This window comes from Octodon degus, unplaced genomic scaffold, assembly GCF_000260255.1.
Source record: "Octodon degus isolate 3935 unplaced genomic scaffold, OctDeg1.0 scaffold00061, whole genome shotgun sequence".
Classification (NCBI taxonomy): domain Eukaryota; kingdom Metazoa; phylum Chordata; class Mammalia; order Rodentia; family Octodontidae; genus Octodon; species Octodon degus.
Window position 1 is genome coordinate 313,063 of NW_004524637.1, and position 17,989 is coordinate 331,051.

General features: G+C 44.5%; 1 protein-coding gene across 2 annotated transcripts in view; it reads right to left on the reverse strand.

The window, feature by feature from the left end:
- Positions 1 to 5,598: 5,598 nt before the first annotated feature.
- Positions 5,599 to 17,989, reverse strand: part of Rcan1 (regulator of calcineurin 1) — a 91,225-nt gene continuing 78,834 nt past the window's right edge. The window contains exons 1-4 of one of the 2 annotated variants that reach the window (XM_004634346.2): positions 15,889 to 16,180; positions 12,984 to 13,157; positions 10,457 to 10,616; positions 5,599 to 7,355 (exon numbers count right to left, since the gene is read on the reverse strand). In XM_004634346.2, coding sequence (XP_004634403.1) covers positions 7,183 to 7,355; positions 10,457 to 10,616; positions 12,984 to 13,157; positions 15,889 to 15,975 — 594 coding nt within the window. In that variant the 5' untranslated portion in view covers positions 15,976 to 16,180 and the 3' untranslated portion in view covers positions 5,599 to 7,182. Of the gene's footprint in view, positions 7,356 to 10,456; positions 10,617 to 12,983; positions 13,158 to 15,888; positions 16,181 to 17,989 lie in introns of those variants that run through there. The other variant, XM_004634345.2, reaches the window with a different exon arrangement.

The following is a 17,989-nucleotide window of genomic DNA, read 5'->3' on the forward strand; positions in this document are numbered from 1 at the left end:
ATGAGTCTCATTTTCTTCAGTCTTCCAGAGTTTACTTTCACCAGTGACTATGGTGTGCTTCATGGGCATTGACCTCAGACTTGTGCTGTGTCCTTGATCTCTCTTATCCGGTGGCTTCCATCTTCCTGGGCTGAGCAGCCACTGCACTTCCAGTTTGCCAGCACATGGCCACTGTGGACCCTTCTGATTCTGATCCTGCAGGCCTAGCTAATAAACCTCATTTCATAATTATACATATATTTTCTGATTCAATTTGTTGGAACATTAGTTTTCAAAATAATTTCTGGATTTCTATGGTGTCTATTGTCATTTTGCCTGTCATCATTTAATCTTATTAATTTTGATTTGTCTCATTCTAATGGTAAATTTGGCTAAGAGTCTGTTTTTCTTATCTTTTCAAAGAACCACTTATTTGATCCACTGAATTTTTTGGTTTTAGTTTGAATTTCATTTTCACTCTGATCATTATCATTTCTTTTGTTCTACTGGTATTTGTATTGTTTTGACTTATTTGAAGACCTACTGATGTATCATTTTTGTCCTTGCCATATTCCTGGAGGGCCTTCAGGACCAGAGAGGACAACTTTTCATGGTGGGTCTATCATTGTGGCATTGTGCAACTCCACCTTCAGCTCAGCCCAAGTGTTGTTGCTCCAAGAGACTGTGTATTTTCCTGCAGCCATGTACGCACTAGTTAGAGTAGTAGGAGGTCCCCAAGATCTGAGATCTGTAGGTCATGTTTGCCTCTGTTTCCCTGAGAACCAATAATTACTCTAGAAGCTTTCAGCAATGTGTCACAGTCAAGATCTTAATGCCTTGTTTTTGGGAGGAAGATTTATTTCCAGCAAGTACTCTAAACTTTTGGTAATTTGTGATTTACATCATTGGCCAAGCTCCCCCGACCAAACCCCAGTCTAAGAGGTTTGACCAGCCTAGGCCACAGGTGTCATCTCGTGCCCTGGGTGTCTGGCAACATCTGTCTGTGCTGTAATCCCCTTCTGGAGAACAGTAGTTTTGAGAATTCAGAGCCCAAAGCCAAAACCTATAGATCACCATCTATGCTTCTTTTAGTATTTTCTACGCATTTGTCCATGTTCTCAAAGACACGGAGCATTTGGTTTTGGACATAATAGAAAACTAGTCATATATTAAATAATAAGGAAGTAAATATGATTCAATTATTTTTAAATTTAATAAACCCTTGGGTTGGGGATATTTTATTTAATAAATTCTGGTAGTGGGCTTGTCTAGCATGTGTAAGGCCTGAGATTGGATCCCTTAGCACTGAAAAAAAAAGTCCTTTGCCCAACTTTTGCCCATTGTCCAAGATTAAAATTTCTCCCTGATTTTAGAAATGTCTATTTTATGCAGATATTTTGATAAACAGACACATGTATACAGTTGTATTATTATTACTGTGTAGTTATTGCTGCTACTACTGTGTAGACTGATCCAGGTACAGAACATTCCTCATGGGAAAGTTGTTTCTTGACCCTTCCCAGTCATCTACTTTCTAGACATTCACACTTTGGGGAAGAAAAATTTAAAAACAAGTTTGTTTCCTCCTATCTCAAACAGAATCATCTTTCTTTGTCCTTTTTTCTCTTGTAGTTCCAGCAGCCTGACAATTTGTTGTATTAAATCACTGAGCCGTTGATTTTGGATCTACTCACTATAAATAGAAACTTGCCTCATTACATTTCTATTTTTTCTCAGCATCAGCTTAGTCTTCTGCTCCCCAAAATTCCCATTTTTCCTCCCACACACCCTTTTCATCCTACCTACCCACCCACCTACCCATCCCTCCATAAATCCACCCATCCATCCATCCATCCATCCATCCATCCATCCATCCATCCATCCATACATCCATCCATCTAGGACATTGAAAGTCCATTGTGCACTATCAGCTGCATACCAGAAATCCTGCTTCACTGAACTTATGTTCTAACAGGAAACACAATTTAAAATTATGCTGAAAAGATGTTACATATTATGATAGAAAGAGAATAGGGCATGATGGGAGATTCAGCAGGAGTAGCTAGCAATGATTCTCAGGAGGAAGAGACATTCATAATGGAGATTTGCATGGCAAATAGTCAGTTAATTATTTTGGGAATATTTACTGAACACTGTGGGCTAGACATAGTGGTAAGTGCTGATGAATCAGACGGTAGGCAGGACAGACCTAGATTCGTTCTCATGGGGCACAGATCATGGTGCGTGAGCTAGGCTAGACTGGGACAGTGAGGTCATTTCTAGGCAAGGGGAACAGGAATATTGATGTACAGGAAAAAGAAAACGTTAACCCTAACCTTAACCCTAACCCTGACTCTAATCCTGAGGCTGAGGCAGGAGGTTTACAAGTTTGAGCCCAGCCTGGGAAATTTAGTGACTTAGCAAGATCTGTCTCAAATAAGAAATAAAAAAGGGCTAGGGATGTAACTGAGTGGGAAGGCTCTGGGTTGAAGCCCCAGTGCTGCCCCAAGTAAGGCATAGTGATTCCAGCACTCCTGAGCACTCATTGTCCATGTAGAACGGTCATCAAAGCCCCAGTCAGAGTCCTGGAAAGGGAAAGAAATGCTAGGTGTGGGAACCACATTGATCACTTGCAAATACTGTCTGTGTCTCCCATAAATGTACCCAGGATTAACATGACCTTTCACAAAGAGCAGGGAAGGGCCACTTAAGAAAAGCAGGTATGTAATAATGAAATCTATCTTACTGCCACTCAGCTTTTCAGTGAGTCACAGAGTAAGAAATTTTAAATGTCCATTAAATGCCAAGAATGGTGACATACTTAAAAAAAAAAAAAAGCAACCTCTCCATGCCCTACTTTAGTCAGGATTCCAGAGAAACGAGCAAAGAAGAGTATTTGTTACTTGTAGTTGACCTTCTTCTGGGGAAATTTCAGGTAAATTATTTAAGCAGCTTCCATCTGAAAAGGTGACCAGGGGGTGGTACTGAGTATACCTTGCTATGTCGGGGCAAATATTCCAGAGTCCTGCCAGCCCTGTGAAGTATGACATACTCAGGCTGCCCTCTCATCTACGGTCCTGCCACCCCACACAGTGCATTTAATCCTCTCCAATTTAAATGCCAAGATAAAATCTATTTACTCCCCCCTCCCCCCCGTATTTAGTACAGGGTCTACAGTGTTCACAGGGTCTCACTATGTAGATCGGACTCATAGTGATCCTCCTGTTTTCCGCCTCCCAAGTGCTGGGATTACAGATGAGCACCACTACGCCCAATCTTAGCGCCCCCCTGTGGTCAGAGCCGGCATGGCACGCTGGGGATCGAACCGCAGCTGCTGTGCTCCGCCTAAGCAGGCGCTTTAGTCTGCTGAGCCATCAGGCCAGTCCTGAATGTATTTACTTTGCACTAAGTTCTGTACATTTCACCTGAAATCAAAACTCTAAAAATCTAAATGTCCTGTGGGCAGTAATTCACATCCCATTCTGCAAATGTGAATGCTTACTGAGGGCAAATCAGCATTTACAGCCCAGGATTAAGAGCTGCTTGAAATGCCAGGCTCCTCTTACGCTCCCCACCCTTCATTTGCATTTAGCATATATTTTGAGGGGTTTTCTTTCCCTTCATGTCTCCCAGTTATTTCTCATAAGATCTATAATACGTTCTACCAAAATTTATTTAAGAAATACATTAGTGACAAGGAGTGATCCTGCTTGTTTTGTCATTTTGCATTTTCTTTTTAAAAAAAAAATGTATTTAGTACAGGGTGTATAGGGTCTCCTATGTAGATCGGACTCGTAGTGATCCTCCTGTTTTCAGCCTCTCAAGTGCTGGGATTACAGGCGCGCGCCACCACGCCCAGTCTCAATCGCCCTGTCCGTGCACCCTGGGGGCGGGACACGGGACGCTGGGTATCAAACCCGGCCGCTGCGCTCTGCCTAAGCATGTGCTTTAGTCTGCTGAGCTATCTGGCAGGCCCTTATTTTGCATTCTCTAAACCCCTCTCACACAAAGGAATGTGGGAGTCTTGGGCGTATTCTAATCCGGGGCCCTTCTCATTCAGCGGCCAGGTAACCAATGACCTAGTGGACGATGTACTGGTTTCAGAACTGCCAACTGCATCTGCCCAAGAAGTACTCAAAAGAGCATCTAGGCTGAGCACGCTGGTGACTTCTGATCGCTGTTCTACAGTCTGTCGGTGTTAGGGCTTGGTTCTTACATTTCACTAACTGATGACATTATTGAAATAGGGTAAATAACTGATAACATTATTGAGATAGGGCCTAAATGGAAGAAGTACACTAAAACCTCGGAGACCATGAGCCAATATGAATCTTTACTCCTTTATGCTGATTTTCTCAGGCGTTTTGTTACAGTAAAGGGATTCTGAGTTACAGAGTCACTTTCACTGTCAGTGTAACTACCAATCTTGTGAGCCCAGATTATGCAAGGGACCTCTGTAAATCTGAGATAAGTGATAGCACATTTCCCCCAGGGCTATTTATGAATGAGAATCCTGAATCAGCACACTGCCCGACAGCTCCTACTCATTTGATGAGAAATGCAGCTCCACCCTGTATTTGTATTTGCAAGAATTTCCTTGCTACTTGCTTTGTCAGTGAATCTGCTAAGTCACCAGATTTTACGAGCTGGAATAAGATGTTGATTTTCCAACATGTTTAAAATTTGATCTTATACAGCTTTAAAAAGTGCGTTTTGAGAAAATGACAAAATGGTATACTTTATTAAAAAAAAGCAACATTCCAGTTTTCACAAGGAAACACCTTATGTTAATCTTGATCAAGATTAATGTCATTTCAAACTTTTCATAAATATGTACTGAGTTGTTGAGGCCCTTGTGGGCTAGGCAGGAAGCCCAACACTTTATGCAGTAAGAGTTCAGAAAAAAGGCTGCTGAAATTTCAAACAAAAGACTTAGATAGATCTAAACACAATTGGCCTTTAGAACTTAGAATCTTCAGTGGATAGTCTTCTTAACAGAAAATAAAACTCTTCAAAATAATAATCAAAAACATTGGAGGGCCTGCAAGATAGCTCAGCGGAATAAGTGCCTGCTTAGGCAAGCACAGGGACCTATCCCAGCACCATGATTCACCAGCCCTACCCTTGGATGCACTGAGCTGGCCACGGAGACTGGGCATGATGGTGCACTCCTGTAATCCCAGCACCTGGGAGGCTGAAACAGGAGGATCACCAAAAGTCCGAGCTACATAGTGAGACCCTGTACCAAATACATAAAAAAAAAAAAAAAAAATTATTGGGAGTTGGGGTGTTGTTCGTTTAACATGCATGAGGCCCCAGTTCTATTCCCCAGCACTGGAAAAAAAAAAAGTTCAGTGGAGGTGGAGGTACTGGCGAAGAGGGTTTTCATCAGTGTCATCTACTTGTCCAAAGAACTGTGATTTAGGTTTTATTTCAGTTTTGTCATCACATATCCTTCCTCAGTGGTGCACTACTAGTGCGGTATGGCAAATGCTCTGAGCCATGGCGCAGAACTGGGTGGGAAAGTTTACAGTGCCACAGGGATGTGTCCTCCTGAGGCTGCAGGATTCTAAGGGTCCGCAGATGAGTCCTCAAAAGAAGATGACAAACAGGTAACTTTTCCGTAAAGAGCATATTGTGCCGATTTATTATAGAATGCAGTTAAAAAAAATATTTTGAGTTTAGCCTCTCCAGTTTAAAAGCACGTAACTAGAAACACTTGAATAGCTATGCAATGGTCTCTCCTTCCTACCAAGTACTGTAAACAGGTTGTGAGAACATTGGATCAATTTCTCTTTATGAACAATTGAAGAATTTAATGCAAATTATCTGCTTCCCAAAGAAAATCATCTTCCAAATTTCCAAAGCATGCATTGTGAGTTGGTATTAGGCATTTCAAAATGACAAACTTTGTTATGGTATTATTGTAAGGCCAAAATATAATACCTATTTACCAGACATACACATTACAACTAGAAAAAATTACAAATGTTCACTTAGTGTAACAATTCCATCAGGAATTAATGGGGAAAGGCACTGCATCCCTCTCATGAACACACGGCTACTACTCATTTTACATGCTTGGAATTCAATCCTGTTAAACATGGGAACAGCATTTTCTACAACATACAATTCATAGGAAGGTTATTACATCTTACACTATTTTTCCACTGCTGTATTTTTTCACCCGAGTGTATAACAGGTATGAATATATGCTATCGGCTTTATTTACACGCTTATCTTGATGTTGCCATGGGGTGAAAAACCAACTATTTCAACCAACAGTTCCCCCAAAGAAAGGTTTTTGGCTATGACTCCTATATAGAAACCACTACAGAAAAGAGACAATGAAAACCAATGTCTGACCCCAAACATCTAAACTAAAATCTCTCACCCATTACAAGTTGGCAGTGAAACTGCTGTTCTCTGAACTGTGTAAGCTAAACTCTACATAGACATTTCAGATCAACTTTGTCCGCAGAAGCACAAAGCACACATTGCACTGGGTCAGGGGCCAAGTGCCCATGTTCCAGATGGAATTCCTCTCGAGGGTGCTGCTGCAAAGAGCCGGCCATCTGCTAAGGTCATACTGTTTTCCAACACTTCCCTAGTTCCCAAAAGACAAGAAATGGCAACGGCATAATTTCATACATGAACAGAGGTTAGGGTTAGTCTCGGAAATCAGTAATATACATGCACAGACATTAGGACACAAGGAAGGAGGGAAACACTATGATGTCCACGTGGCACTGTGGTTGTTGTCACCACCTTCCTGCACTAGACACTCCGTGGCTTTGTGTGGTACCTCTTTCTACCAGTTGGGGCTGGTAGCCCCTGTACATTGGTTAGAAATAGAAAGCTCGCCCTGGGTCCCTGGATCAACCTGTCCTTGGCAAAAACAGAACCTACCAGAAAAGAACAAGTACAAAATACTATTGTTTCTCAAGACGTCCCAAATGTCCTTGTGTGATCACCATGAGCTCAGTGCTTAGCCCAAGACATTGCTGGGTGCTGCAGACATGGACTGAAGTGCAGCAGCAGAACAAGGACACAGAGCCTTGATTCTTTTCTGAGCAACATGAACTGAAATTTCTGCCACAGCGGTCACGGCTGCCACCTCCAAAGTTGTGACTAGCCACTTCCACAGTAAAAGATTCCTCCCCATGAGTATGACTTGAACTGTTTCTTCGTCTGCGAGCCGGCTCAGCTTAGGTGGATAGGTGTGTACTCCGGCCTTCTTGTCTGGATAATTTTTGGTTTGGGTCTCTTCATTCTTTCCATGTCCTCCTCTTCCTCATTCTCCTGATCGCTCTCACACACGTGGACCACCACACTGGGCGTGGTGTCGGTGGCTGCATGCAACTCGTACTTCTCTCCTAGGAGAAGGAAACAATTGCAGGGTAACTTGGACAAGTCACTGGAGGGCCAGGAGCAAAGAATAAATGGAATGAGGCCTAGGGGTCTGCTTGGCCACCTCCTACCTACGTTCGATGTGGTGGAGAGACACAGCCACACATATTTTGCAGTTATATTTTTTTAGTGGCTCACTCAGAAAGAAGTATTCCCACTGAATATGCTTCTGCTTTTGATGAGTGAATTCAGGCATGTGAAAGGAGTAAGGAAACGCATATTTTTAGTGAGCACATCTACTGTCCAGTGGCAGCTTACATTAACTTAACTACCCAAAGGTCTCCCCCTTTCTCATTTTCCCCATGTGTGCTGCGAGGATTCATCAATCCAGGAAAAGACGGACACATAAACTCGGATGCAAGTAGACATCCCAAGGCTCCTGTGTCCACCAGGGACCCGGACACGGGAGGAGGCTCTGGGTGTGGATGCAGGCACTGCTCTATTTTGTGCCAGCCTTGCTCTGACCAGGCTCGGCCAAGTTCAGCCTGCTGGCCCATCAAGGGTTGGGGAAACCTTTTGTAACTGAGAAAGAGGGCCATGGAGATGAAGTGGGGAACCCCTGAAGGGCCTCACCTTGCTGCAGGGGTTCCCTGCTTGCGTGTGTTAGAAGTTGGCACGCAATTAGGACTGGGGGCTCTAGAGCAGGATATTCCACCTCTCTACATGCCCACGCAGCTTTTCCTCTGTAAAACAGGGACAGCAAAGGCATCTGCCTCATGGAGCCAACTGCAGATGAGCAGGTCCACCTGGACCACTTGGCCCTGGCTCTTGATTCACGGGCCTAACAAAGGGTTACCTAGAAAGGAAAGGTCTGGGGATGGAGCTCAGTGCAAAGCACTTGCCCAGCATGTGTGTAAAGTCCCAGGCTTGATGTCTAGGCACCACAAAAGAAAAGAAAATAATATAAAGGAGGCTAATTGCTGGTAGGCTCTGAGGACCACAGAAATGCTAAGGATTTGAATTGGATTGGAGGGTTGGACTCAGCTGGTCCCACCCCACAGTGGTTAGGGATGAATCCACCATCAAAGCTTTGTGGACAGAAGTTTTTAAGCTCCATGTGAGGGAAGAGGCTAATTATCGGCTTCTCTTTTCTTTTCTTCCCCTCTCTTTTCTTTCTTTGTGGCTAGCTCAGTCTGTCCTGGGGGTGGGACTGGCATGGCATATGGTGCCAGGGATTGAACCGTGATCCCTGCACTTAGCCTAAGCTTGCCTATGCAGGCACTTTAAACCACTGAGCTATCACGCTGGCCCCTTTTATGTGGTTTTTAAGCTGTTTGCATGGCTGGTTTCCATGCACAGGAGCAGCCAGGGGCAGCCCCTAACTATGCAGCATGACTCTCGCTCACAGAAAAGGTGGCTACTCTCTCCCTACCCACCAGTGAGAATGGGATGTTATTCTTGCTGCATTTTAAAAGGTGAAAAAGTCTGGGCTCTGTGCTAGGAAGGGAGAGGTCAGACAGGTCATCGAAAACACTGAAAATGTTAGTGTCTGTCTGTCTGTCTGTCTGTCTGTCTCTCTCTCTGTTTTCACTATCAGGACTTGAACTCAGAGCTTTCATGCTAAGCCACACCCCTAGCCCTTTTTTATTTTGAAACAGAGTCTCATTCAGTCACTAAGTTGCCCACGTTGAGCTCAAACTTCAGATACTCCTGATTGCGCCTCCCAAAATACTGATATTATAGGTGTGTGGCACCATGCTCAGCTAAACAATGGCTTCTTCACACAACCTTATGTATTTACCAGTCAGCCTAAATCCAGAAAATTTGGGGCTTAGGACTATATCTGCAAGATCTCTGGATCCCGCAAGTTTAAGGTATGATTCAAGTTCAGTGCTAAGTAAATCCAAAATAAGTTGATTTTATGGAATCCGTTTTCTAGAAGGGCTTCTCCACAGCCTTCTGTAAAGCAGTAGCAGATTCTGGGGTGTGAAGATTTTAAAATCACAGACTTTCTTGCCTCTCTCCGCAGTGGAGAGAAAACCTCTTGATTCTCACCGCTAATGCGCTAGAGACCTGAATGCTCAGCGTGGCTGCTGCCACACCTTGCCAGGGGCTGCAGTGGAGGGCCACACGCTTCCTCTCACTGGCCACTTCTGACCTTGACAGTACGTAAGCAGTAAGTAATGTGAGTCCTGCCTTACGCTGTGAGGGTTATTTCTGCTTGGGCACTGTTTTCAGAAATGTAATCTTTTCAGCATGAAACTGCTGATGGCCCATGAAAATTAAATCCGTAACCCAATGGGACATCAGATTGCTGGTCAAGGAGAAAGGAGGAGCTGATGGTCTCAGCATTTATTCAATTGACTCTTTGGTGGGGCAAGAAGGGTCTCATACCTCTTCACCCAAGATCTTCCCTCCCTTCTGCTCCTTCTACCAAACCACAGCACCTAAGCCAGGAATCACCAATATTTTATGGATTTCAAAAATCATACACTGTGCCCTGACTGGGGCTAGATGCAGTGCCACTCATGAGAACCATTTTGTGGACAAGGAACTTGAAGCTCTTTCTTCACTATGATCTGTGATCCTGTCCCCTGTACCCATTAAAAATGTTAGATGATAATCAGATCAATGAGCAAAATTACCCTGATAAAAATACAATTTCTGGGGCCGGGGAGATGGCTCAGTAGGATAAGTGCTTGACTGGCAAACTCAAGGATCTGAGTTCAATCCCCGGTTCCGCAAAAATAAATAAAATAAAAATACAATTTCTAAAAGCAAGATCTGTTTTTCCTTTCCCAAGTCACATTGCTCACCTCTACCTGGAGCTGTAGGACCTGGGCTTGTGCCTGAGCCATACAGGCTATGCCTGTGGGTGAAGGGACTGATCTGTGAGCCACCTGTGGGAAGGGCCATAAGCCCATGGCAGCTGTGGTGACAGTGCTCCGCACAGGAGACAGTGATACGGAAAAATGCAGGAGGAGACAGTCTGTAAGACACTCACACTGGGCCGTCGGAGAGCAATGGGAGAGAAAAGGCTAAGGGAATGCCCTCCTCTGCACAGGTCAGTGCCATGTGCCCAGCCTCTACCACACTCTACCCAGGTGTCCCAGCCCCTGCTGCTTACCTGGCCCCAGCTTGGAGATAGCATATAAAAGATCATAATTTATGACTGGAGTAGCATCTTCCACTTGTTTCCAACCAACTGGCGGGGAAGCAGGAGGGGAAATCAGAAACTGCTTGTCTGGATTGGGTGGAGCCAGGTGTGAGCTTCCGATGTGTAGGGTCTGAAGAGAGAGAGATCAGCACTGGTCATGGCACTGGAAGGGCAGAGCTGCAGCAAGGCTACATGGCCTCAGCACCCTCTGGAAGGCAGGGCTGCAGGGCCAGGTGGTGGCCGGGCAGAGCAGGTGCCACCATGGGGTTCATGTTCAGTTGTCTGTCATGTGACTGAACTTAGGTTAGGTTGCAAATACAGTGAGGACCTGTGGGCACAGAAGCTGTCACTAATGATTCAGGCAGCAACTGAACAGTGTTTAGTGTAGATGGAAAAAATACACCCACTGTCATTGAGGCCAGAAGGATCCTGGAGTCAGTTTCAACTGATTTCTCATACCACAAATGTGGAGGACCACCTGAGCAGCTCTCGACTGTCTCCATTTTGTCTGAGCCTGACCCTATTTCCTCGTATTGTTCTGTACAGAGCTGGCCAGGACTTCTGTTTATCCTTCAATTGGCCTTAAGCAATGTGTATTGGTCTAGCTGAGGTGCTGGTGATAGTCTTTGAAGGTGGCGTGCGTGTTTCCCTGGTAACCTATAACTGCTGCTCTTTAATGTGAGCCGGGTTGAGACAGGACGGTAGAGCTAATGCTCTGTGCCTGCCAACTGGGATCGAGCCTTGAGATAGAGGCTATGACTTCCTGGGGCTTGAAAGACTACACCAAAGCTGAAGCACCAGACTTACCAAACCATTAGATACTATATAATGCGGATTGTGCTCTCGGCATATCCTCTCTGCATATCAGGAGAGGTAAATGTAGGCCACACACCTAGCTCAGCTCATAGTAGTCTCTTTCCCACAGTTCTCAGTCAATCCTCAAGCCGCTCCCCCACTGAATAAAACTGGGTGAGGCCCTGGGTCGCTCTCTTGGTTCCAGAAAGCCAGCTTCATGGCTGGACTTAGAGCCCCTTGACTCCCTGATGATTGAAGATATAATTTAGTGTCTTTATTTTCGCCGTGGGTTGCATTGTAAGTGGTAGATTGGAATCAACTTGATGGGATTCCAATAACGTAACTTTGGGATTACAAATATTGGCTTCTTGGATGAGACGAGGACCTGGAAGTGTCTCCTACACACAAAGGCAGAAGGCTATGTAACATCTCTGTCTGAAATGAAACATTTTCAGGGGGCTGAGGCAGGGACCAGAGCCAGGTTCCTACTCAGCAGCACCCCTCTGTTCCTGGCCCTCTTTCCAGGGCTCTTAGCAGAAGCTCAATGTCAAGAACAACCACAAAGCCACCTTGCAAGAGACTAATCATCATCATAACAACAACAACAATAATAATGAAAGGAACAACAACCGATGGTCTGAGTTGGTCTTAAAAACTATACTAGTGACTAGAGCGCTATCCAGGCAGATTTGTATTAAAAGCTTGCTAGTTTAAGTTTTATTTATGCTTTAAGGATCTTTCCCACATTTTTACAACAGACAGGTACTATTTTCACAATTAGAAAGTCATAGCCTCATTCAATGCAGAAAGGAGTGTATTCCTAGAGGAAGCCTAGGTGCCCCAGGTCAAAGCCCTGCCCAAGACCTTCCCAAGTGGTGCAGAGGTAGAGGGCAGGGTGCTTATTTTGAGTCAGAAGAGCTTCCTCCTCCTGCCAGGAAGCTTGTGGACAGGGTCAATTCTATCTCAGCTGGTGGGAAGGCTCAGAGCCTGCCAGGAACTAGCATTACCTGGGAAGTAGTATTTCTCTTCCCCTGCTAATGGGAGCTGCTTAGGCACCAATCACCTAAGGTCCCTGGGCGGGAGCAAGGTAGGAGTGTGATGGGCAGGAGGAAACACAAACCCATTCCAGCCTCCTCCCTCTGCATCATGGATGCTCTGCCTCTGGACCCCAATTAACAGGAGGCTTTCTTACCATCTGCCACCTGTCTGGTCAGTCCACATTTTCTCTAGCAAGCCAGGCCTGGCAGCATTGTGCAGAGCTGTGGCACATTTGCAGACTCCTGGTTCTCCAGAGTGAGGGTGTTGCTAAGAGCTCGAGAACCTATTCAAGCTGGGAAGTACCTTGGGCTGCTTGGTCTGCATGCCCAGCAGCTGAGACCATCAGCAAATGCCTGGAAAGGGACTGCACAAACCCTAGAGTGGCGGAGCAGCCTGCAAGCCCCCTGTGTGCACAGGGAGGCCCGCTTTCTCCAGCAATACTGGCCTCCTGAAGGTCAGGGCTATTTATATGGTTCTTCTCAAGTTCACCTCCATGTCTTCTTCACATAGGGAAGACCCGGTAGAGTATTCAGAGCGTGAACTCTACCTTTCTCAAAATGAATTCTTTGGGGCTGTTAGTACAATACAACCCACAGATAAACTGCTATAAAGGAGGGTGAGAGAGAACAGGGAGAAGCATACCTAGCAAGGGCCCCCAACTCACCTGAGCAAAATATAACTTCATTTCCTTCCCTAGAAACTCAGTCTTATGCAGCTGCAGTCTGGCATCTGCTGCAGATAAGGGGTTGCTGAAGTTTATTCGGACGCGCTTGAAGCTCTTAAAATACTGAAAGGTGATATCCTTGTCATATGTCCTAAAGAGGGATTCAAATTTGGCCTGAAACACAATGAAAGCGAACAGCGTTAACACTTACATGAACATGAACCTTGATTGTAGGACTTTGTTACTTTTTTATTAAAGAAGTGAATTATTAATAATTTCAGGGACTCCTGATTTCCTTCTTAGAGGAGAAAAGCCTGTCCCTTCTGAAGAGGAGCGGACTGCGATGGACTGACTTTGGTGCCAGGAGGTCAGCGCCCCGGGGGAGGGGGGTTGTGCTCTCCCACTGAGTGGCACCTCCGCCCAGCACACTGCTCTTTCTAAGCCTGATACAGATGATTTTAAAAGAACATTTAAAAAAAAATTAGACTCACTAAACTCATTCAATCAAAACAATGAATACTACTTAAAACTTCTTATGACAAAATTCTTTCTAAAGTGAAATGCGTGTTTCGCAAGGAGGTCCAGCTTGGTCATTCCTCCTCCCCAACTGAACAACTTTCGCCAGCTCTAATCCATCACCTAGGCTCAGGGCTGGGTTGTCTATGTTAAATATTTCTTTAGGACTTAAAAGCACAACAGCTAATTTGGAAGAAAAAAATGCTTTTGTTTAAGTAGGAAAACAATGAACTTAAGGAAAGAATCTTGGAGTTCTTAAAAGGAAATAGTTTTAAAAAATTCCCACAATTGTTTTTTATCTCAGTCTGTTACTTTTTAACTCTTGAAAATAATACTGGTTTAAAAATTAACATACTGCACATGGGTCATTTCTGCAAACTTGCTTTCGTGCAAGTACGTGTCTCACTCCAGTGGTATATGTGAGTGAGGGCTAGAAAGCACCAACTCTGGGACTTTACACATAGATGCAGGACACAGCCCATTGGCCTTCTGGAAAGTGCTCTGGTAGGGACCCCCCACTCCCTAGCCTGGGGGGGTGACAGAGGCAGGCTAAGAGAGCCCCAAGACTCCTCAGGATTCCAACTAGGGAGGAGGAGGTGGTGACCAGTGGGCGCTAAGAGGCAGCCCGGCAGACTGCAGGGCTTTCAGATACAATGGTTTTCCAAGCTAAATCCGCAGGACTGGCTGTGGGACTCTGTGAGGGGCAGCCAGCGGGGCGAGGGTGGCAGCAGAGAACTTGTGTCTTGAGCAGCAGCGAGCCCTCTAGCACCCACGCAGGCAGGCAGGCAGATGGTGTGGAGCTCCTGTATTCCCCTAGACATCTAGGGAGGGCAACTAACGTCAGGAATCCTCCCTACTCGAAGAGCAGAAGTATGGGAGGCCTGGGTGGCTCTTTGTCTCTACCCATGTGCTGCAGGTAGGAAAGCAGCATCCTCGGGCTCAGTGGTGGTGGACATAAGGCACGCGTGATGTGGTGGGCTCTTTGTATTACTAAAAGCTCTAAAACTTTTGCCAACACTGCTCTAGCTACTGTACTAGGTAGGTGGCTGGGGGAGTGGAAGCAACTCCTAGTTTGTTCTCTAAAGTTTCTTCAGCCTGGGAACATTTCTGTGAGTTTCTCATGAGGGTTTCTGCAGAGGCACCTGTGGAGGGGCACAGAGCACATGCCTGGCAGCAGATCCTACCCACGTGCCCTCTACAGTCAGTCTTCCCACCTCTCTCGGGCATGGGGAAGGTGCTGGCATAGGTGTCTTGGCAAATTTGGAATTTCGCATGACCTCATCAGTAGGCACTGTAACCAACTGTGCAGTTTTGAAGTTATGATTCAGAATTTGGGAGAGATGACATTAATAAATATTTTTAGAATACAAGTCAGGGTGTGTAACAACAGAGAACTCAGTATCTGCTAAGTCTGGATTACTACTTTATCATTCTCTTGTAAAGTAATCTTATTTGTTCTAATAAATGACATGTACTTGTGTCATGGCTTACTTACAAAATGACAACTCACACAAGGCTCACACAGGCACACTGACTTCACAGTATGCTCTTGCATAGAATGTGATCTACAAGCTAGTTCCAAAATCATGGCCTCAACTCATGCGCTTACACACAATTATGGAGTTAAGTCTATGAAATACAAACTTTCATTCAAAGCCTATGCACTGTATATAAAGCATATAACGTAAATTAAATCCCACCCCATGAACAGAACATATATAACATTCATTCACACACAGTATTACTGAAGATCAGCAAGGAGCTAGTTAGCTGCTGATGAAAAGTATCTTAAATTTCAAACACAAGAAAAAGAAAAGCACAGTGATGAAAGTGATTAATCATGCCAATTCCTTCATTGAGAGCTTCTACCCAGCAGCCACATGTACCGCACACATAAATTATTTATCCAGTTTTACTATTTGCAATGGCTGCATTTCCTTTAGCCAGAGAAATTGTGAAGCTTGAGGTGGACTCTTGTAATACTACAAATACACAATAAACTTACAGTATTTCTTTTCTATGAGGAAGTCAAATTATTTTCAGCCATAGCTGTAAAAGTTTCCACCCACTGTAAGAAGAAGCCTTCTTCCAAAGAGTTTACTTACAAGGTTCACAGAACGAGAAACACAAAACTCCCAGACCTGACTTACTAGTCAGCTGGTCCCGGAACCTGGATGTTTTCAAATATTGAGCTCTTTAAAAATTCCTTCACAGTTAATTCCTCAGGCAACAAAGAGCTTTTGATTTTTCAAAGCTCCAAATACTTTGGACTTATTTCAAAATCTCTAACCCCATACAGTGCCACATACCCACAGGTACTTCAGTTAACAGTTCCCAGTTAGCCTAATGTTTTGAAAACTCAAGAACCACCTCGCAGGAGAAGCCTTACCCTGGTTTCACTTTCGCTGAAGATGTCACTGTTTGCCACACAGGCAATCAGGGAGCTAAAGCTGTAGTTAAAGTTTCTAAAATGCATCCTGCTTTCTTACAGGGAACACTCTAGAGACCCGCGCCGCAGCCAAGCCCCAAGCGAGATCTTTTTCTTTCCAAGAGACTGTGAGTCCCTTCTGGAGTCTGCTCTTATAAAGCGCCAAGGGCCGGCCCCCTGGGGAAAAAAAAAAAGTGCAGCTTCCAGAGCATCCTGTTTGGACAGCAAATTCCTGAGTCAAATCCTTCATGCTCCCAGGCAGACAGGGACAAAGTGTAAGTTTCTACTGGAAAGAGGTGACGTCAACACCTTAGTCATTTTCCCTATGCTAATTAACTCTGCTTGGGGAGGATGGAAAAAACAGCTGAGGTTTGCTTTGCAGCTGCTTCATCCACCCCTCTTGCAGCATAGTTTCCACTGGTAGTAATTCCATTCAGCCACTCAGACAACATGCTCCCAGGCTGAATGGGACGACCCTTCTTAAGATGGAAAATGTTACAGAAGAAAAAGGATGGAGGTCTCAGCAGCAGTAAACAGCAATTAGCCTCGGGGGAGTCTTAAGGCTTTGGGAGACCATGGAAACCAAAAACTTGGTGAGTAGCTCTCCCCCTGTAATTTCCTGAAAGCCTCAATCAATGTTTCATGCGGGAGCATTGAGAAAAACATTTTGAAATCTGTCTTGGTCAATGAGCTGTTTTTAAAAGAAGAAAGTGGGATTAATTTTGAAATATAGTATTTTTCTCCCCTCAATTTGAACTATGGGATGATCCTCCCAATTCTTACTTGGATTCCACAGTGGAATGGTGGGAAGAGATCCCAAAACAATGGTAGCATTTTCATTTGAAAACTTTATTATTGTAATTTGAGAACTAGGGACATGCAACACTTTGGTCATTTTCTGATGGCTACTGAATTCAGGCAATGCCACAAAAAGATTTTAGAAAGCTGGGCATTGGGGGCCAGGGAGATGGCTCAGTGGAATAAGCACTTCCCTGGCAAGTGCAAGGGCCTGAGTTCAATCTCTGGTTCTGCCAAAAAAAAAAAAGAAAGAAAGCTGGGCATGAAGTTCACTGGTAGTGTTTGCCTAGGATGCAGTAGATACGAGGTCCCATGCCCAAACAAAAAACATTTTAGAGACTGTAGCCTCAGCAATCAGGAAAAGAAATATTAAGAGGTCTTGCTTAGAGATTACTGACTAAATATTTATTATTTTTAATAGGAAAGAAAGAAGAAATGGAAAGAATGTACACTGTAACCGAAAAGCTGGTTCAGCAAACCACTTGCTCTAAGATGCCTGGTCTGAGGGAAAGGGACACAAGACTGACTCCGGTTCCTTCAAAGGTCCAGACAATTCCATTTCAGCACGTTGCCAGCTTCCATCCCATGCAGTCTGGTCCTACATCCTTCCACTCTCCCAGGTTAGAAGCAGTCAAGCTATTAAAGCGACTGCTAGGGAAGGTTTCTCTGGGTCACACAGGGAGAGCTTTTAAGCCTCCAAAGACAAACAGAACCCTGTTCCCATTGAAAAAAAAAACTTCAAAGCATCATTAAAGTCAGTGAATAATTAAAAAGAATATACAACAGGAAAAACAAAGCAGTGCATTTACCCTTCCAAAATAAGAAAAAAAAAAAAGAAGAAGAAGAAGAACGGAGGGGGGGGGAACTACCCGCTTGGGCCCCCCCCTTCTGTCCCTGTCTTGGGACAGGACCTTTCTTTCTCTCAATAAATATATTCTGCTCATAACTTCCGTTTTGTTCCTAAAATTCATTCTTCGGTTTTAGAGAACACGAACTTGTGCAGGTCAGGTCCAGAGCCCTATGTCATTTGGAGGTCACCCACCCAAGACCAGTTTTTCTCACTGTATCATCTTGGAGTTTCCCACCGAGATGGGATGGAGATTCAAAGCTGTAATGAAAATGACTGGTGTCTATTGAGGGCCTTTAGATAGAACCTCTGAAGAATATACCTAACTGCTGGTCAACAACTACGACCCATTTCAACTTGAAGAAGCCAGAGCTGTTATCACCCATAGTTCCCTCATAGCAGTTCAGGTTACTTCTT